The sequence below is a fragment of the Mytilus californianus genome, unplaced genomic scaffold (assembly GCF_021869535.1).
Source record: "Mytilus californianus isolate M0D057914Y unplaced genomic scaffold, xbMytCali1.0.p SCAF_11, whole genome shotgun sequence".
In the NCBI taxonomy this organism is placed as follows: domain Eukaryota; kingdom Metazoa; phylum Mollusca; class Bivalvia; order Mytilida; family Mytilidae; genus Mytilus; species Mytilus californianus.
In genome coordinates, this window is record NW_026262593.1 from 40,409,513 (window position 1) to 40,431,647 (window position 22,135).

The following is a 22,135-nucleotide window of genomic DNA, read 5'->3' on the forward strand; positions in this document are numbered from 1 at the left end:
TATTTGCAAGTCTTATTTTCTTGGAGATTATATGGCCACACCCCCTCTTCATGGTTCATTGACTTTGACTTATTTTACCCTGCACCTTCAGTCATGGTTTATTATACCCCACGCAACGAGTTGCAGAGGGTATAATGTTTTTGATCCATCTGTCTGTCTGTCTGTCTGTCTGTCCTTCCGTCAGTCCTGTTTCTTGTCATCGCAACTCCTCTCAAACCACACAACAGAATTTCACGAAACCTTTTTAGATAAAAAGGATATACTATGTAGTTGTGCATATCGACTGAAAATTACGATTCAATTCTTTTTCTAGGAGTAACACCCCTTTGAACTTATTTACTTTAATGTACTACTGCAACAGTTTGTCATCGCAACTCCTCTCAAACCACACAACAGAATTTCATGAAACCTTTTCAGATAATAAGGACATACTACGTAGATGTGCATATTGACAGGAAATTATGATTCAATTTTTTTTCCAGGAGTTACGCCCCTTTGAACTTATTTGCCCAATATACTACTGCAACCTTTTTTCATCGCAACTCCTCTCAAACCACACAACAGAATTTCATGAAACCTTTTCAGATAATAAGGACATACTACGTAGATGTGCATATCGACAGAAATTACAATTCAATTTTTTTTCCAGGAGTTATGCCCCCTTGAACTTATTTGCCCAATATACTACTGCAACCTTTTGTCATCGCAACTCCTCTCAAACCACACAACAGAATTTCATGAAACCTTTTCAGATAATAAGGACATACTACGTAGATGTGCACATCAACAGGAAATTAAGATTCAATTTTTTTTCCAGGAGTTACGCCCCTTCGAACTTATTTGCCCAATATACTACTGCAACCTTTTGTCATCGCAACTCCTCTCAAACCACACAACAGAATTTCATGAAACTGTGTAGATAATAAGAACATACTATGTAGATGTGCATATTGATAGAAAATTGTGATTCAATTTTTTTTTCTGATACAATTTTTTTTTCTTACACTTATTTTATTTTTCCAATGACAATGTAGGGACGTGGGGTATGTGAGCGCGCTCACTAAGGTTCTTTTTATTGAAAATGAATATTTTGCATAATTTGCATGTTTAAATATTGCCATTTTAATTTTAACATTTGCATTATACATGTACATGTACTATCAAAATTACATAAAGGTGAGACATATTTCTACACAATTATGGCATCAAAGTGACATCTTTATTGACCTTTCTGCACTAGGGTTTCCAGATTATTATTATCCTGTTCATTTATCAATAAAATTAGGTTAATTTTGAAGGCTTGAATAAGTTTAAAAATGTCAGTAACTGCTAGTAGTCTGTTGTTATTTATGTATTATTGTCATTTTGTTTATTTTCTTTTGTTTCCTATTCTGACATCGGACTCGGACTTCTCTTATACTGAGTTTTACTGTACGTACTGTTGTGCGTTTGTTTTTTCTACATTGGCTAGAGGTATAGGGGGAGGGTTGAGATCTCAAAAAAACATGTTTAACCCCGCCACATTTTTGCGCCTGTCCCAAGTCAGGAGCCTCTGGCCTTTGTTCGTCTTGTATCATTTTAAATTTTAGTTTCCTGTGTATAATTTGGAGTTTAGTATGACGTCCATTATCACTGAACTAGTATACATATTTGTTTAGGGGCCAGCTGAAGGACGACTTCGGGTGCGTGAGTTTCTCGCTGCATTGAAGACCCATTGGTGGCCTTCGGCTGTTGTCTGTTCTATGGTCAGGTTGTTGTCTCTTTGACACATTCCCCATTTCCATTCTCAATTTTACTTTATTTTCAATTTCAAGGACCAGATGATGACTCTTATTTTACCTTTTCCTTTTCCACATTTCTCAATATTCTGGTAAAGTTAAATTATATATTTTTTTCAATGATTTTGATCTGAATTTTTCCGAAATGAAAACATTTACTGGTGGCCTAATGAAGAATTTTGTCACATAACCATGCAAATGGAGGTGTTGAACCTAGTTTAATTAAAATATTATAATTTTCAGAAAGTGTATGCTAAATTGATATTGACAAGATGTGGTCTCCAGAAAAAAAATTTGCCAGCAAGTAAATAATCACAAGATAGATTTCCAGTGTGTGGAGGTAAGAGTTCTGTTGTATTTTATTTCTAAGAATATGTGGGAGTGAAATGGTGTAAATTTTGTGTTAAAATATAATTTTACTCTATATACTGTCTTAAATAACTGCATGATAAGAACAAATATATTTTTTTTAAAAGTAGCAGTGTTTTATGGTAGTGCATAGATTAGGATTTTTTTTTCTGCAAATTTAATTGTTTTTAAACAACATGTCAGATTTGGCCCAAATTGTACCTTCACCTTCAGTGTGTACAACTCTCATCTCTTTAATACACATCTTTATAGATACACTCGGGGCCAAAGGTTTTGAGAACAAAAGACGCAATGAGGAAATTTAAAAGTAGTTAAAACATAAATAGTTCAATTTACGTCAACACTTGAATGGGGAAAACCTTGATTTGATTTACCAGTTTAACCTTTACACAAAAGGTATGGAGTGCTTCACAGTATTAAATTTACATCAGGTTTTCTTTTTGTGGTTTCATGATTTACAGAAGAAAACGACACAGTTTTCCAAAAATTTTTTTGGAAGAAGTATTTGTTATTTTTTTTAATTAAGTCTCCCAAACGAAGTTTGGGAAGACTTATTGTTTTTGCTCAGTTATTAAGTCTCCCAAACGAAGTTTGGGAAGACTTATTGTTTTTGCTCAGTTCTTATTATTATTATTATTCTTCTTCTTCTTCTTCTTCTTCCGCCGCTTTTAAATTTGAACTTGTCCGCACCCGTTCTCCAAAACCGCTTGTCGGATTAACTTAGGGTTTCACAATATGTTAGACTAACATGTCTAGTGGTGCAATCAGGGTTTTGTTTTTGCAATGGGGTTTATAAAGGGGTACTTTGAGGGGCAAAAAGAAAAGAGGGTTTTACTATAGAACCCTATGGGATTTTATTTTTTTAAATTTTCAAATGATTATAAATTGAAAACCGTTCGTGATAGACACAAACTTTTTAATTGAAAATGTTCTAAATGATAAAGCCCATTAAATGAAATACAGGGTTAGTCCCCAGGGGTCACCCCCACCCCCTGCCATTTAAGAAAGTTCTAATACCTTGTAAGTGGTCAAGATCCCCACCCCTAAACCATATATATTCTGGTTTGTCATGCTAAGATGGTTTGAATGATATACAGGGTTAGTCCCCAGGGGTCATCCCCACCCCCTGCCATTTAAGAAAGTTCTAATATCTTCTAAGTGGTCAAGATCCCCACCCCTAAACCATATATATTCTGGTTTGTCATGCTGAGATGATTTGAATGATATACAGGGTAAGTCCCCATGGGTCATCCCGACCCCCTGCCATTTGAGAAAGTTCTAATATCTTGTAAATGGTTGAGATCCCCACCCCTAAACCATATATATTCTGGTTTGTCATGATAAAGCACATCAAATGTTATACAGGGTTAGTCCCCAGGGGTTACCCCCACCCCCTGCCATTTAAGAAAGTTCTAATATCTTGAAAGTGGTTAAGATCCCCACCCCTAAACCATATATATTCTGGTTTGTCATGCTAAGATGGTTTGAATGATATACAGGGTTAGTCCCCAGGTGTCATCCCAACCCCCTGCCATTTTAGAAAGTTCTAATATCTTGTAAATGGTCGAGATCCCCACCCCTAAACCATATATATTCTGGTTTGTCATGATAAAGCACATCAAATGTCATACAGGGTAAGTCCCCAGGGGTCACCCCACCCCCTGCCATTTAAGAAAGTTCTAATATCTTCTAAGTGGTCAAGATCCCCACCCCTAAACCATATATATTCTGGTTTGTCATGCTGAGATGATTTGAATGATATACAGGGTAAGTCCCCAGGGGTCATCCCGACCCCCTGCCATTTGAGAAAGTTCTAATATCTTGTAAATGGTTGAGATCCCCACCCCTAAACCATATATATTCTGGTTTGTCATGATAAAGCACATCAAATGTTATACAGGGTTAGTCCCCAGCGGTCACCCCCACCCCTTGCCATTTGAGAAAGTTCTAATATCTTGTAAATGGTCGAGATCCCCACCCCTAAACCATATATATTCTGGTTTGTCATGATAAAGCACATCAAATGAAATACAGGGTTAGTCTCCAGGGGTCACCCCACCCCCTGCTATTTAAGAAAGTTCTAATATCTTCTAAGTGGTCAAGATCCCCACCCCTAAACCATATATATTCTGGTTTGTCATGCGAAGATGGTTTGAATGATATACAGGGTTAGTCCCCAGGGGTCATCCCGACCCCCTGCCATTTGAGAAAGTTCTAATATCTTGTAAATGGTTTAGATCCCCACCCCTAAACCATATATATTCCTGTTCGTCATGTAATGAACACTTGAATGACGTATAGGGCCAGTACCCAGGGGTTCCTCCCCACCCCCAATATTCTAGTATCTTGTAAATGGTCAAGATCCCCACCCCTAAACCATATATATTCTGGTTTGTCATGCCAAGATGATTTGAATGATATACAAGGTTAGTCCCCAGGCATCACTAATGCATTTAACTTTACTGGACCAAACCAATTTTCACTGGACGTTGCCCAATGTCAGGCGACCCTGGGAATTATGAATTATGGGAGCTTCGTTTGGGAGACTTCGTAACAGCATCCTGTTACAATCATTTCTTGTTATTATTATTATTCTTCTTCTTCTTCAGCCGCTTTTAAATTTGAACTTGTCCGCACCCGTTCTCCAAAACCGCTTGTCAGATTAACTTAGGGTTTCACAATATGTTAGACTAACATGTCTAGTGGTGCAATCAGGGTTTTGTTTGTGCAATGGGGTTTATATAGGGGTACTTTGAGGGGCAAAAAGAAAAGAGGGTTTTACTAAAGAACCCTATGGGATTTAATTTTTTGAAATTTTCAAATGATTATAAATTGAAAACCGTTTGTGATAGACACAATCTTTTTAATTGAAAATGTTCTAAATGATAAAGCCCATTAAATGAAATACAGGGTTAGTCCCCAGGGGTCAACCCCACCCCTGCCATTAAAGAAAGTTCTAATACCTTGTAAGTGGTCAAGATCCCCACCCCTTAACCATATATATTTTGGTTTGTCATGCTAAGATGGTTTGAATGATATACAGGGTTAGTCCCCAGGGGTCACCCCGACCCCCTGCCATTTGAGAAAGTTCTGATATCTTGTAAATGGTCGAGATCCCCACCCCTAAACCATATATATTCTGGTTTGTCATGATAAAGCACATCAAATGTAATACAGGGTTTGTCCCCAGGGGTCACCCCCACCCCATGCCATTTAAGAAAGTTCTAATATCTTCTAAATGGTCAATATCCCCACCCCTAAACCATATATATTCTGGTTTGTCATGCGAAGATGGTTTGAATGATATACAGGGTTAGTCCCCAGGGGTCATCCCGACCCCCTGCCATTTGAGAAAGTTCTAATATCTTGTAAATGGTTGAGATCCCCACCCCTAAACCATATATATTCCTATTTGTCATGTCTGGAACATTTGAATGACGTATACGGTCAGTCCTCAGGGGTTCCCCCCACCCCCAATGTTCTAGTATCATGTAAATGGTCGAGATCCCCACCCCTAAACCATATATATTCTGGTTTGTCATGCCAAGATGATTTGAATGATATACAAGGTTAGTCCCCAGGCATCACTAATGCATATAACTTTACTGGACCAAACCAATTTTCACTGGACGTTGCCCAATGTCAGGCGACCCTGGGAATTACGAATTATGGGAGATTCGTTTGGGAGACATCGTAACAGCATCCTGTTACAATCATTTCTTGTTTTTCAGTTACTTTTATCTTTGTCTCGCATTGATGCAGTCGAAAAAGCGAGACCACGGTAGCGTCAACAATGTATTAGTTTGTGAGTCGGTCAGTTTATGGGGAATCACTAGTGGTAGGTCAATGATATTTGGTATGCAGTTGTATTAGCACTAACACATCTCATTTCCATGGAGATTGTTTGGTCCCACTCCCTCAGTCATGATCTATTGACTTTGAATGTGTTGCATAGTTTACATGTTAAATGTTGTGATAAAGTTGGTTTAAAGGGAATGACTTATGATAAGTTTCATTTCCATGGAGATTATGTAGGCCTGGACATATGAAAATCTGTCTGGACTCATCATTTGCACAACTGGTGAGTCCAAAGATTCATCAAGATTGTAAAATGTTGCACACATATCAACAATTTATAGCAAAAGTTTAAAAATAATCTATCTTCGATGTTATTTCTTTGCTTGTTTTGTTATTGAGACTAAATTAATAAAATATATAGCAATAGAATTTCTTTTTCTCGCTTTTGGACTCATCATGGCCCTGAACTTGTCTTCAAAAATCCTTAATGAGAATCCTGAGCCTGTTTTAATAGTTTTAGTTTTGGTTAGAATACAAAGAATTTTGTCTTCTTTTTAGCTCACCTGGCCCAAAGGGCCAAGTGAGCTTTTCTCATCACTTGGCGTCCGTCGTCGTTAACTTTTACAAAAATCTTCTCCTCTGAAACTACTTGGCCAAATTAAACCAAACTTGGCCACAATCATCATTGGGGTATCTAGTTTTAAAAATGTGTCCGATGACCCGGCCAACCAACCAAGATGGCCGCCATGGCTAAAAATAGAACATAGGGGTAAAATGTAGATTTTGGCTTATATCTCTGAAACCAAAGCATTTAGAGCAAATCTGACATGGGTAAAATTGTTTATCAGGTCAAGATCTATCTGCCCTGAAATTTTCAGATAAATCGGACAACCCGTTGTTGGGTTGCTGCCCCTGAATTGGTTATTTTAAGGAAATTTTGCCATTTCTGGTTATTATCTTGAATATTATTATAGATAGAGATAAACTGTAAACAGCAATAATGTTCAGCAAAGTATGATCTACAAATAAGTCAACATGACCAAAATGGTCAGTTGACCCCTTAAGGAGTTATTGCCCTTTATAGTCAATTTTTAACAATTTTTCGTAAATTTGTGTTATCTTTTACAAAAATCTTCTCCTCTGAAACTACTAAGACAAATTTAACCAAACTTGTCCACAATCATCATTAGGGTATCTAGTTTAAAAAATGTGTCCGATAACCCCGCCCGCGAACAAAGATGGCCCACATGGCTAAAAAATAGTACATAGGGTAAAATGCAGTTTTTGGCTCATATCTCTGAAACCAAAGCATTTAGAACAAATCTGCCTTGAAATTTTCAGACCAATCGGGCAACATGTTGTTGGGTTGCTGCCCCTGAATTGGTAATTTTAAGAAAATTTTGCAGCTTTTGGTTATTATCTTGAATATTATTATAGATAGAGATAAACTGTAAACAGCAATAATGTACAGCAAAGTAAGATCTACAAATAAGTCAACATGACCAAAATTGTTAATTGACCCCTTAAGGAGTTATTGCCCTTTATAGTCAATTTTTTAACAATTTTTATAAATTTTGTAAATTAATGTGAATTTTTACAAAATATTTTCCACTGTAACTACTGGGCCAAGTTCATTATAGATAGAGATAATTGTAAGCAGCAAGAATGTTCAGTAAAGTAAGATCTACAAACACATCACCATCACCAAAACACAATTTTGTCATGAATCCATCTGTGTCCTTTGCTTAATATGCACATAGACCAAGGTGAGCGACACAGGCTCTTTAGAGCCTCTAATTATTTTTTTTTATTTGAAAATAGAGAACATATACAAGAACCAACTAAATTTACTTCATTGTATGTTTGTCTGCACTATAGATATTTCTCAATTGCAAATGTATGTCAGAAAAGCAGTGTTGTCATTTGCAGAACCATAAATTAGTTTATCCCTTATGTTGACCTTAGAATCTCTGTGAATATTGATAGTGTTCAAGTTTAACACAAAATTCCCATGATTTTTATGCCTCCACCTAAGTGGAGGGGGCATAAAGTGTTGTACTTCCTAGTCTCAAAATTGGTTTTCGTTTTCTAACTTTAGTTTGCCTCAACCAAATGTTATGAAACTTATACACAATACTTATTACCATAAAACACAGATAGAGTTCAAATTTGGTGCCGTCACTTTATAGTTCTCTAGTTATGTCCCTTTATAACGTTATATGCAAGCGGGGGAATCATCTGTGTCCCATGGACACATTCTCCATTTATTTCAGTCATATAAGGCCTTTTATGAAATGGGGCCTAAGTGGCCGAGTGGTCTTATTAGTTCAATTACAGTGATTGCTAGCCTATCAACACTCAGGTTGTAAGTTCGAACCCTGCTTGTGAAAGGTGCCCTTCACTCTTTCACTTCGTTCTTTATTACAACAACAACAACAATACTTTATTTTAAGAGGGTTACACAGTTAGCTATATATCTAATCTTCCCTGAAGCCTCATCATAGAAAAAGCATAAACAAAAAATGCAAACATATACATGGCATAACTTAGTATAAAAGTCAAGTATAATGATAATGTTCAATACAACTGCAAAAATGTTATGAAAAAGTAAACATGATGAAATAATTAATATTCAATATTTTTTCAACTGGTTGATTTCAATAAATGAAACTTGCTAGTAAGATATGATGGGGCATCATTTTTGATGCACTTAAATGTCATCACAAACTTGTGATATTTCATTCTCTTTTCAACTGTCATCCAGTTTAAGTGGTTGAATAAGGGCTCAGAAGGCTACAACTACGCCACACTATACAACAATAATCAATTAGTGGAAAGATATAACCATCATTGAATAATTTTCTGCAGTCTAGATTTAGAAATTTCTTAATCTTCAAAAGTAGATATAGCCTAGATGAAATTTTGGAGCAGATCAAATCAATTTGGTTTGTCCATGACTCCATGTGAGGGAAGGGTCAATTTTAATGCTTAAGAGACTTTCGCATGTGGAAGATTGTATCACTTGATTGTTAATAGTTAAACTACTTTCACTGTAATGTGGCATTGCTTTCTGCTTTGTTCCAAAAATCATATATTTTGTTTTATTTTTATTGATGAACATATTGTTATCATTACACCATTCCTCAACACCATGCAGATCTTCTTGTACCTTTGATTGTAGAGTTTGATAACAACTAGATGTAAAGTTGAATCATCAGCATATAAATCAGTGCAACAATTTTTTATATAGATGGGAAGGTCATTTATGTATAAAATAAACAGAAGGGGCCCTAATATGGATCCTTGGGGGACACCATGCTTGATATAAAGTTTTTCAGAATGAGCATTGCCAATTTGTACTTGCTGAGTTCTTTCATTCAAATAGGATTTGAAAAAAGAAACAGCAGCATTATCAAATCCATAAAGAGAATATCATGATCTACCAAATCTAGTTATTGACTATGATTGACAGTTTTCCTGTTGAAGGTAGTTGGTTCTTTCTTCGTACTCTGGATTTCTCCACCAATAAATATTTGCTATTATGATAATGCCAAAATACTGAAAGAGGTGTTAAACACCAACAATCAATCAATCACATTTGAATACAACTACATTTTCTTATTTTGTGAAACTGTTCTACAGTAGTATTCATCAATGGCTGATTTATTACAGGTATGAATAATTGATTAATAGGACAATACAATGAATTAAGATGAGGAACTACAATAACAGCGATGACAATGGAAAAGAGAACAGTTTTAATGGAATGGTAATTATTTATTTGTTAGAAAGCAAAAAAGAAGAAAAAGAAATATTGCAATTATATGACGTTCTTCCCACGCTTTGGAAACAAAGTCATGTTCTAATTGCAATAGAACATGGGCTGCACGTGATTGACGTCACAATTGAAATTGCAGCGTCGGTTGTATTCTGAACCACGCTGGAGAACAAAATGGACATTTGAGTTGGTGTATCTCGCTAGGAAATTAAATAAAATCATTCTGAAAGAAAGTTTACATGTATCTGTTCATTTTTTATTGTGAAACTGTTGATTTTCCATATCGTTTTGGCTTCATAAAATCATTTGACTTTCCATTAATTTTGTTGTCAACATTTCCTATAAACAAATTTTCTGTTTTGTCTATAATCTTTATCATCAAAGTTGTTGGGTTGGGAGTATTTCATCAGATTGTTGTTTAATGTACAGCTACCCAGTATCCCATCCTTTCAAATTATTTTCACATGTCTGAGGACAATTTGAGTTAACTGATCACCAAACTTGACCCCATCTGGAGAACCTTAGTTCACCCAAGTTTTTGATGGGTATTTTGTTGCTCAGTCTTTTAAGTTTCTGTATAGTGTTTTGTGAACGGTTGTTTTCTTTTTATGATTTTTCTTTTAGCCATGGTTTTTTTGCCACTTATAGTTTTTTAATGCCGCCCGTGAAATCAACTCTCTTTTTTTTTACAAAAAAATTGCATGATACTGTAAATGCATAAATTATTGCGAGGTATTTATTAATGCAAATAATGCGACTGGTTGAGTATCCCAATAATATGAACTCGCATTCTGAAAACTGATACATATATCTGTATGCAGATGTTTCTCAAATCGCAATAATTAATCTCACATTTTTGTCCATTCCAGAAAAAATCGCAATAGTAAATGCACACAATAATTTCTGAATTTACTGTAGATATTTTAAATGCAAGCTTCCTTTCAGTTTTTACAATTTTCACTGTTGCTGTGAGGAATTGGACTCTTGATATTTTTTGTTTTTCTTGTGTCATTGGATTGCTGTCTCATTGACATAGATCTCCTTTTATTCATATTTGTCTTTTATAAGCTTCATTCAGGATCTTTAATAGCTTGTTATGCAATATGGGTTTTGCTTATTGCTCATTGTTGAAGACTGGATGGTGACCTATATATGCTTATTTCTACATAATTTGATCTCTGGTGGAGAATTGTCTCATTGGCAATCATAAAACATTGTATTTTTATATTTATTTCATATGAACTAAAAAATAATTATCTTAGTTTGCATATTTTGCTTGAAAAACACAATTTGAAATTTTTTTATGGGATGAATGTATAATGCTGTCATGATGCAGCTCTTTATAATATCTCATTTTTACACTTTTCTATGTACAATGTCTCAAACTTGTTAATTTCATGTCCTTTACATTTTTTGTAGATGACGTAAATTATATGAAAATAAGATGTCAATTGGTGTATCCTAGTTATCAAATTTTTCTTTCCTTGCTTGACATAATCCTTGTTAGCCATTAAGGCCATATGAGATATTGCCAATACTTTATGGCCATTGTCGTCTGCTGTCATCCTGCATTTGCTTTCCATATTCTGTAAAATTTTTACATTTATATTGTCATAATCTTTTCCGAAACCACTTGTGTATTTATCACCAAACTTTGCAGGAATGATGTATGAAAGGTCTTTTACAAATGACTCTTATTTGGTTTGAATTCAAAGAAAAACATGGCCGCCAGAGGCAAACTTTAATTCAGATTGATTTGTCAATCAAAAAAAATCTTGTACACTGAACTACAAGGTACAATGCCCTGAATCTTTAGGTTACAAGAGCACAATTTTTTTGTAATGCATTTTTAAAAAATTATTTCTTGAAGAATAAATTCACTAGAAAAAATGGATAGTTCCTGTAACTATAGATGTCAGCATTTTATTACAGCAAAAAAAATTAGTATATATGGTCATGCAGCAAAAGTTGCCCTAAAATGCAGTTATTATGGAAGCTTCCTAATTCTGCACTGAATTGGAAAGGTTAATTTTGAATGGGTTTTTAGTTAATAAACACATTGCAAATAATGAATTTAATTTTCACCTATTTTCAAACCTAAATGGATAAGTTTTCAAATAAAAAATAATTCCAACCTGCATCATCCAATCTGGAGCCTCAAAGTTTTTTTTATTCTGAGTACCATCTTGGGGTAAAAAACTTGCCTGATGAATGTAAACAAATAAGTGCACTCTTGTAACCCATAGAGGATTGATGATTGGAAGACACTCTACTTAATGTATTCATTTACTATAATACTGCTTGCATGGCAAAGATGGCAGCCTTTATGGCACAAAGTAAGAGGATCCTTTAATCTTTTTTTTTACTTCTAAAGACTTCTGACCTTGGATCATTTGGATCATTCCAGAGAATTTCAGTGATTTCAAAAGACATGGTGAATGCTGTGTCCTGTTTGGTTGAAGTGTTTGCCAGTTGGTTCCACAGTGTTATTTTTAACATATCAGAGTTGTTCACCAGAATGGTTAATTCTATCGGTCCGATATCTCCTTTGCCGTATAATTTACCCACTGGATGACATGCTGAATGGATCCATTGTATCTTGGGGAACAATGGATAAATTACTTGACAACGGTTTACATTTTATCCAGAATGAATAACTTTATCTCTCTGACCAGCCGTACATTATAAAAGGAGCTAAAAGATGTCACCACATTATTCTGCTCAGAAGGAGGTCCATGATAGACCGAAACCTGTCAGGCAATATCATAATCATCATGCACAGTTAAAATTGTGCAAAAGCATTACCTTTGATATATATTAATCATATTTTTATTTCTTCTCTGAAACTTATTTTAACCAAATTTTGCGGAAATGATGTGGTTTTTTTTTTCAACTGAATTCGTAAAGGATGAAAATTATGTCTGAAACTACAAGGCAAAACTTTTTTGAAACTTTAGGAGATTGATTAAAACAAAGCAATGTGATCTTCTCTTCAGCAATTGAGGGATAATTTTGCCAGGTGAAAGATCAATACTCCTAGAAGCCTCTTTGTGTTTGTATATATATCTATCATTGCTTTTGTATGAATAAAAGGTAATATGAGGAATTCATAAATGACAAAGCAATCCAACATTGTAAATAAAATAAGAAAAGACTTTAAAAGGTTCCCAATGTCAAGCTCAAAATTGTGGAAGATTTGTGGAAATGTTGCATGATATGAATGAGGATCTGGATTGGGGGGGTCCTTTATTTCTGTTTTCTTTAATTATTTAGGCCATTTTTCTGTATTCTTTATATTTTAGCACCTAATTATTCTCTATTCTTAATTTTTTTTGATGTGAGCTCTTAGGAACGCAAAGCTTATCCTGTCACAAATATTGCCTAGATAAAAAGACCACAAATTTTTAGAATTTACAGTAATGTCATGGGCCATAAAATATCAGTTGAGTTTGTTTTAAGTTGATTAATGAGAAAATTACCGTTCAGGTGTCATTAGCCTGTGCTTCTCTTCATTTTACTTTATTGGAGGTGATATTATATAAATAACACACAGCTGAGAGGGTGATAGAGCAGATTGTTACCTGGAGAACATTTTGTCAACGAAGGCAAAGCCAAGGTTGGACTATATTTTTTTGAGGGGTAACAATCTGAACTATCACCCTCTCATCTATGTGGTATTTATTTATTATACTAAATGTTCCGTCAGTATTGTATTTTGAATTGTAAATTGAAAGTAATTAAATATGACGTCATATACTTAATTATGTTACAGTTATTAAAAAAACAACAAAAGTGAAGCAAGATATATATCTTTTTATGTTGACAGTTTATGAAAAAGGTCTGAGGCCAAAACGATGAACTTGAGCATTTTCCTTGAAATTATTGATATAGTTCAATTCATTGTCCTTTAAATTTTCAATATTTGATTGGTCTGCAGGAGAGGGTGACATTAAAAAAATTGTCTCCTGCTGAGCTATAGGGTAAATTGTCACCCTCGTATTAACCAATCAAAATCTGGCATTTTAACTATAGTAAATTTAATTTAAAAATCACCTTATTCTTCTGTTTCTACCTGCTGTCTAATAGACTGATCCGTTTAAAGGAGTAAGTGAGGTAAATGTTCCATATGGTTCCCAATATGTTTAGTCTATTATATGAAGAAGTGAAGAATTTCCAGTTAATGCTTAACATGTTAGAATGTGGAATAGAAAAATTGTGGGGAGGGCTAACATAGGCTTGACCAATCCAATCCAATTCAAGTTATTCTGAATAAAGTATTGTTTTTAAAAACTAGATAATTATAGAAATAAGGAGATGTGGTATGATTGCCAATGAAAGAACTATCCACCCGAGTTCAAATTAAGTGGATATTAACAATTTATATAGGTCGTTGTACAACAATGAGAAAAACCAATGCCATAAAGAAGGCTTTAAAATTCAAAATATGTGAAACAATTCAAACAAGAAAATAAAGCCATAATTTATAACAAAACAATTAATGAAAACTAATATGACCGACATGAACCAACGACAACCACTGCACTACAGGCTCCTGACTTGGGACAGGCGTATAAAGAATGTGTGGTGTTCAAAATGTTTGTGAGCGCTCAACCTTAACCTGGAACAGTCGTGTAAAAGCTAAATATAAAAACAACCGGTAAAAATCAGTTGCAAAAGAATCGATATCAAGAAAATTTACTAACATAAAACCTTGAAGAAAAAATAACATAAACTCGAAGAAAAAAATTACTAAAATAAAAACAAGAGACTCAAAGCACTGATATACATGTTGACATTTTCACCCAAATAGACCAAAGAACTCTGTGAAAGTTGACAAAGTATACTGGATTTCAACAGCATTTAGGCCTTTTATACATAGAGCCCAAGGTTTGATAAACTTAATAGGAAGGTTGCTTGTAATAACAAACATTATGTAAAAAAAAAGTCTTTTTGTCCATGCATGCAATGTATTGTTTCTGTCTTCATAACCAATGAAAATTGGCCGTTCTTGTTGAATTTGTTTGAGAATTGAAACTTATTAATTTTGACTTCATAAAAAAGAACGCTCATATGTCATTTAAAAAAAAAGACATACTTCCTGTCTACTCATTGTTTTTTACTATGATACATTGTGATAATGCCCATAAAATATTTTAATTTGAAATTTAAGCTAGAAAACAGGGCCATAATGGGGCCTTATCAAACTTTCTCCTTTGAAGCCAAGTGTTCAAAAAGTGCCATCCTGAGTGCATACTATAAACTCTAACAACAACAATTGTCTCCTTTATTCAAATGCAGTAAGAATTATTTCCCTTTTTGGTAGGGATTTTCATATACTTTTATGCCGTAGCAGAGAGGGCATTAAGTGTTACCCTTGTCCGTCCGTACGACCCACAATTAGTTTCCATTCTCTAACTTTAGTTTGCCTCAACCAAATGTTATGAAACTTCCATAAAAATGATGGCTTTATTTTAACTTTTACAGATAAATACAAACTGCCCTTTCTGACTATATTATTAAAAACTTCCTTGAAAAAAAGACAGTGCTTGAAATTTTGGAATAACTGAAATAGGGAATTTGTTAGTGCTTTATTAATGGCCTATTTAAATGCAGTATATCTAACTCTACACTGTTTACCCAAGTTTCGATGACACTTACTGAATATTGTATGAATGCTTTGTTATTAGTCCCCTACCGACGAAGTCAAAGGGGACTTTAGGTTTGCACTCCGTCTGTCCTTCTGTCTGTGTCTGTCTGTCTGTCTGTCTGTCTGTCTGTCTGTCTGTCTGTCTGTCTGTCTGTCTGTCTGTCTGTCTGTCTGTCTGTCTGTCTGTCTGTCTGTCTGTCTGTCTGTCTGTCTGTCTTTTTTCTTCATGCTGGAAGATATTGATTTGATATTTGTTGTATTGTTTTATCATGACAAGTTACAGGTCAAGTTCCAATTTTTTTTCCGGTCTGATGATTTTATGTAGAGTTATGGTCCTTTGACTTAGAAAATTCACTAAAATAATCAGTTTTCCTCACTTTTTTTGGTCATTCTTAAAGATATTGATTTGATAATTGGTATATTGTTTTATCATGACAAGTTACAGTTCAAGTTTGAATTTTGTTCAGGTCTGATGATTTTGTGCAGAGTTATCCACCTTGGACTTAGAAAATTCACTCAAATAATCAGTTTTCTGCACTTTTTGTCGAGCCTTTGACTTTAGTCGAAAAAGCGAGACATAGCGATCCTACATTCCGTCGGCGTAGTCGTCGGCGGCGGCGTCCACAAATATTCACTCTGTGGTTAAAGTTTTTGAATTTTTAATAACTTTCTTAAACTATCCTGGATATCTACCAAACTTGGACAGAAGCTTGTTTATGATCATAAGATAGTATCCAGAAGTAAATTGTAAAAATAAAATTCCATTTTTTCCGTATTTTGCTTATAAATGGACTTAGTTTTTCTGCCGGGAAATATTACATTCACTCTGTGGTTAAAGTTTTTAGAATTTTAATAACTTCCTTAAACTATCCTGGGTTTGTACCAGACTTGGACAGAAGCTTGTTTATGATCATAATATAGTATCCAGAAGTAAATTTTGTAAAAAAATAAATCCATTTTTTCCTTATTTTACTTTTAAATGGACTTAGATTTTCTGCCAGGAAAAAACACATTCACTATGTGGTTAAAGTTTTTAAAATTTTAATAACTTTCTTATACTATTTTGGATTTGTACCAAAATTTGGACAGAAGCTTGTTTATGATCAAATGCTAGTATCTAGAAGGAAATTTTGTTTTCTTCCAGTAAACATTACATTCAGTCTGCAGTTAAAGTTTTTAAACATTTATTAGATTCATAAACTATCCTGGATTTTTACCAAACTTGGACAGAATCTTCTTACAATCAAAAGATAGTATCAAGAGGAATATTTTTATTGATTTACTTCCTCATTTTTGTTGAGCCTGCAATTAACAGAAAAAGTAGGCGAGACACTGGGTTCTGTGGAACCCTTACAAATTTTTTTGACATGCTTGAAGATATTGATTTGATATTTGTTATATAGTTTACACCATGACAAGTTACAGATCAAGTTGGAATTTTGTTCCAATACAATGAATTTTTTAACCTGTAGAGGACTATGTATTGCCATGCAATACTCACAGAATGCTTGTTTTCTTAAATATGCATGTAATATTGGCCACTGGATGTTAAGTAACCTTAAGATTCAATGAATACATACCAGAAATATTAGTTATGAGATAAATGAATTGTATTACTATGTTATCCACTTAAAACTAAAAAAAAAATATCAAAGAGATTTTTTTTCAAATTATAATTTTCCAGAATTGAAATTCTGATTTGAGGAAATTTGTTATCTGGGATATTATTAACCTCTACAGGGGCGGTTCCATCCACTTTTAAAAGGGGGGGGGGGGTTCCCAACCCAGGAGAAAGGGGGGTTCCAAACATATATCCCCAATTGAATGCATTGATTGTCCAAAAAAAAAGGGGGGTTCCAACCCCCAGAAGCCCCCCCTGGATCCGCCACTACTCTAACGGAAGAAGACACCAGGTAAGTAATAATTTAAAAATGATGAATTTAAACGCAGAAAATTATGTAATAATAAAAGCATTGATGCATGCATGAGGAAATGTGCTTTCAGAGATAGGTACTTACATGTCATGATAAAAATCATTTATTATTATTAATCTTTTGTTGACGTTTTGTTTACCTAGATATCATATTGATATGCTTCAATCATTACGTGCATGAATGATTCCAGGAAATGATTCGATTGGTATCAGTTTATTTTTATGGACTATTTTACAATCAGTGGATAGGATATGTAATTTGTTTGTCGTTGTGTTTTAAAAGTTGTAATTAATCGGTCATCAAATAGTTTGACCTGATGTGCCCCCTAGTGACAGCCGATGTTCCCCATAGGTAAGTTGTGTCTAGATGTCACTGTAGTTTCCGTTTTGTCTGCGATCATTGTTGGGCAGGGCTTGATAATAGCTTGTTGTAGTATCTAAGAATGTAAAGACAATTTTGATGAAGTGGTGCTTGTGACAATAACAAGATAATGAATTAATCACATTTATTTGTCTGAGACTGTAAAGAATTAATATCATAGTTTTGTTTTTGGGTCTCTTGTCATAACTTTTTTTGTATGTTTGTCTGTAAAAAATATGTCCGATTGAATCATTTTATGTTATAGACAATAAGAGTGATACATTTATGGCAGTTTGATCCTATAACAACATTTTTTTACAATTTTTTTTCCCGAAATAGTGTTATTATTTATTTCTTTTTTATTTACCAAATTTTTTCTGTTCTTTTATATCCATTATTCAAGCTATTTGTTTATATCAACACAGAGCAAATAACTACTTATATATCTATATTTCTACATATATTGATGAGAATAATTACTTATTGACTTCTATGAAATTGATTACTTATTTGAATGAAGAGCAAATTATCTGGTGAATTAATTTTTGAAAAATGTATATTTACTTCATAGACATAGTGGTTTTCGTACTGTGTTGAATGAAGCCATGCAAAGTTTCCAAGTGTTCACACCCATTGCTCTTCAGTTTTCTGTTTACTGAAAACTTAAAGGTGATATCATTGTTGATGACCAAACACTTTATCAAGAAGTGAGCAATAGCTCTCAGAACAGTTTGTTTTTACAAGAGTTATGTCCCTTGGAAATGTAAATTCTATTGGAAAATGCTTTCTAAGGGCTCAAGCCTACATTTATTGTCAGATTTTTATGAAATTTAAATAAAAGATTTGTATCAGTTATGTCTTGAAAGATTTTAAAATCAGTGCTGATTAACTATTTTTACTGGAATGATGTCCCTTTGAAATGCAGCTTATATTGAAAGTTGAAATGTAAGCACTCTCAAGCCTAACTTCATTGTCAGATTGTTATGAAATTTATATCAGTTATATATTATCAAGGTCTTATTTGAATTCCATAATCAGGGCTGATCAACTATTTTTACAGGAGGAAGGAATTAATATGGAAAATTGCATTGGAAGCAATCTCATGCTTACATTTTTTGTAGGATATAAAAATAAGAAGATGTGGTATGATTGCCAATGAGACAACTCTCCACAAGTGACCAAATGACACAGAAATTAACAACTATAGGTCACAGTACAGACTTCAACAATGAGCAAAACCAATACCACATAGTCAGCTATAAAAGGCCCTGAAATGACAAATGTAAAACAATTCAAACAAGAAAACTAACAGCCTAATTTATGTACAAAATAATGAACGAAAAACAAATATGTTACACAGCAACAAACGACAACCACCGAATTACAGGCTCCTGACTTGGGGCAGGGACATGCACATACAGAATGTGGCTGGGTTATGTATTTATGAAAAAGTTAAAAGAACCAAACCAAACAAGAGAAATAGAACAATGTTAATTTATTTGTAAAGGTTATTAACTTAAATGTCAAACTTCACAAGTAATTTATTGTTTCTTCATCTATGACGTTTGACACCATCCCTGAAAATATACAAATGTATGAAGAAATCTTGGAGAAATCTTTTACTTATGTTATAAATTAGGCCGTTAGTTTTCTCAATTGAATTGTTTCATATTTTTCATGTTGGGTCCTTTTATAGCCAACTATATGGTATGGGTTTTTCTCATTGTTGAAGACTGTACAGTTGCCTATAATTGCTTACATCCACTTTATTTGAACTTTGGTGGATAGCTGTCTCATTGGCAATCATACCTCATCTCCTTGTTTTTATGTTGGAAAAACCTTGGAATTTTTTAAGGAAAAGAGTTGGAAACCAGGAAAATATTTTAATTTGCGAATTCTCCTTTAGTTAGTGTAATGATAATAAATCTAATCAGATTAATGGACACAGACTGCATAAATATTAGACCTTTGACCTATTGTCTTGTTAGTGTCAACTGAGGGGACATATTGGATTACTTATTTATTTAACCGAGCTTATTTATAGTAGTGAATATTTGAGAATGTTTGGATTGTTAGAATTCATTTAATATGTCTTCCTAGGCAGGGTAATTTTGTTAATCTGTGTAAATATTAAAATTAATGTGTGCATTTAAAAATCTAATGCTTTTTTATTGGTTTGTAAAAGAGTTGACAGAAGCACATGTTTTATGAAGCGCACAAATATGTATCTTGATTGCAAATATTGTAGCATAAAATATTTGCCTTAGTAAGGGTTAAAAACAGACTTTTGATATGCAATTTCTATAGAAAATTGAAACAACTAGAAGCTGAAACAATTTTTTAAGTGATGTTTTTTTACAGACTTAGACATGTTGTTTCCAGCGTTTGACTTCCTGCTGAAGGTCGATGGTTCTCTCCAGGTACTGCTTCCTCCGCCAATAAAAACTGACCCACCCCTCACGATATTGTCAATAGTGCTGAAAGTGGCGTTAAACACCATTACCCAATCAATCATTCAATCAATCAAGTGTAGGTAGTGTTTGCTATAAGGTCAAACAGACTAGATCTATTCTGTGGTTACATTTTATGTCTAATTTCATCAATTTTAAAAACATTTGCTCCCTTGGATTATTTAAAAAAAGAACAGTCGTCCCAACTTTGTTTAGATCACATAGAAATTTATTGACTTTTTTGTGGTATACAAATAAAAGGTAGATGAGAAAGCAACACAATATCCAAAAGACATCTTGATGAACACCAAACTGTCTTAAACAATAGACATGTTTCTAAAGATCTTAATTGTTCTTGATCTATTGAAGTTTTGAAAAAATATGCATCTTATAAGATGTGACAGTTTTTGTGATGTACTGTTTGTGTTGTATTTTAGTTGTGTATTTTTTCAATTGGATAATGCCCCTTTCACTTCAGAAAATTATTTCAAATATTTATAGAGCTGTTATGGATACACTTCTAATTTTGAGCTGTGCCTCTAAGCTACCTATAAATAGGTTCAGTTAAACCTTATTAATTATTCATAAGTTCAATGGACCATTAAAAAAGTAAATGATTAAATTATATTCATGTCATAAAAATCTAATCTGTACATAGTATTATTTACATGTTTATTAATAAAAACATAATTTGATTGCAATAAATTACCCATATAGATACAAAGATAATAATTCTAGATGATTTGAAATATGTATCAAATTGTCTTATGGTGTTGAAGAAGAAAAAAATTTCAAAAAAAACATATAGAAATCATTCATGCAAACAACATTATTGAAAAAGAAAAATTAAAAAAACAATATGGTCTTTCCCAACGTAGGGGATAGACCTTAATAAATAGATTTGATATGGGTTGTATGTAGGACCTTTATTTGTCACTTAAAAGTTAAAACAGAAACTAGGGACATATACCATATCTCTATTTGAGAATTTGTGACACTTGACTTGAGAATTTGTGACACTTGAACTATTGACTTCATCAAACTATCGCTTTCACTTTATAGTGTCAGACATGTTCTCTTGTGACATCAAACATTTTACAGGAACATCTGTGATGTCCAGTAATGGCAGACAAATAGCATAAGATGGCTATGTGCTTCCATATAAATACACTTTTAGAACACAGATTGTCTTATCTAAGAGTCGTTTCCCTTCACAAAATATTCAAAAATAAAAAACAAATTTCATGATGGAAATTGGACAATTGTAAGTTGTCTTTTGATATATGGTAGTATTTTTGATCAAAACATCCAATGGAGTCATTCCATGAACCCTAGAATTTAAACTTAATATCCAATCAAATTTTGAGGTCAGAGGTGAGTCCATAACCTCAAGTAATGAACCCAGCCCACACAGTGACAAAGCAACTATTTTTTAAAACTTAAAATTTGAATGGCAATAATCTAAATACATCAAATTTGCAATTAATGCAACTATAACGGACTGACATGGATTTGCATGGCAGTCAGTGCATGAAAAATACTTATAGTCTTCAAACTGCACTGACACACGTTTAAAAAAAAAAAGCCATAAAAATCTATGATGATAGATTTCAAATGTAACAACTGCAGTGCATTTTGTGACATTTAATGCATCAAGCAATGTTTTATTGTTTAAGGACTAGACAACAAGTCATTAAACTACTATTTCATATTCAACATTTCATTCTTTAAAAATCTTTTCAATGACATTTAACTTTAATTTGAAAAAGATGCAGTAACGTGACTTAATTTATATCTTAAGTGTTAACAGTAAATTTTTGAAAACTGTAAGTTATGCATTTATTTTGAAGATCTCGACATGTTTATATTGCTGGTTTATTGAAAGTTTTAAGGATCGAGTGAAAGCAGACTTAAATATTTTTTTTAGAGTTGTCAGCAAATTTCAATACGATAGCATATCATTTGCATGTTTTTTGTTTACAGTTGCATGTGTGGGGTAATAAGTATGATCGTCGAAACTT

The 22,135-nt window shown here is 33.5% G+C and overlaps 1 protein-coding gene across 3 annotated transcripts in view; it reads left to right on the top strand.

The window, feature by feature from the left end:
- Nucleotides 1-2,038: 2,038 nt before the first annotated feature.
- Nucleotides 2,039-22,135, top strand: part of LOC127720077 (zinc finger protein rotund-like) — a 180,253-nt gene continuing 160,156 nt past the window's right edge. The window contains exons 1-2 of one of the 3 annotated variants that reach the window (XM_052226477.1): nucleotides 2,039-2,118; nucleotides 9,618-9,714. In XM_052226477.1, the coding sequence (XP_052082437.1) occupies nucleotides 9,680-9,714 (35 nt within the window). In that variant the 5' untranslated portion in view covers nucleotides 2,039-2,118; nucleotides 9,618-9,679. Of the gene's footprint in view, nucleotides 2,119-9,617; nucleotides 9,715-17,503; nucleotides 17,656-22,135 lie in introns of those variants that run through there. The other 2 variants (XM_052226478.1, XM_052226475.1) reach the window with 2 other exon arrangements.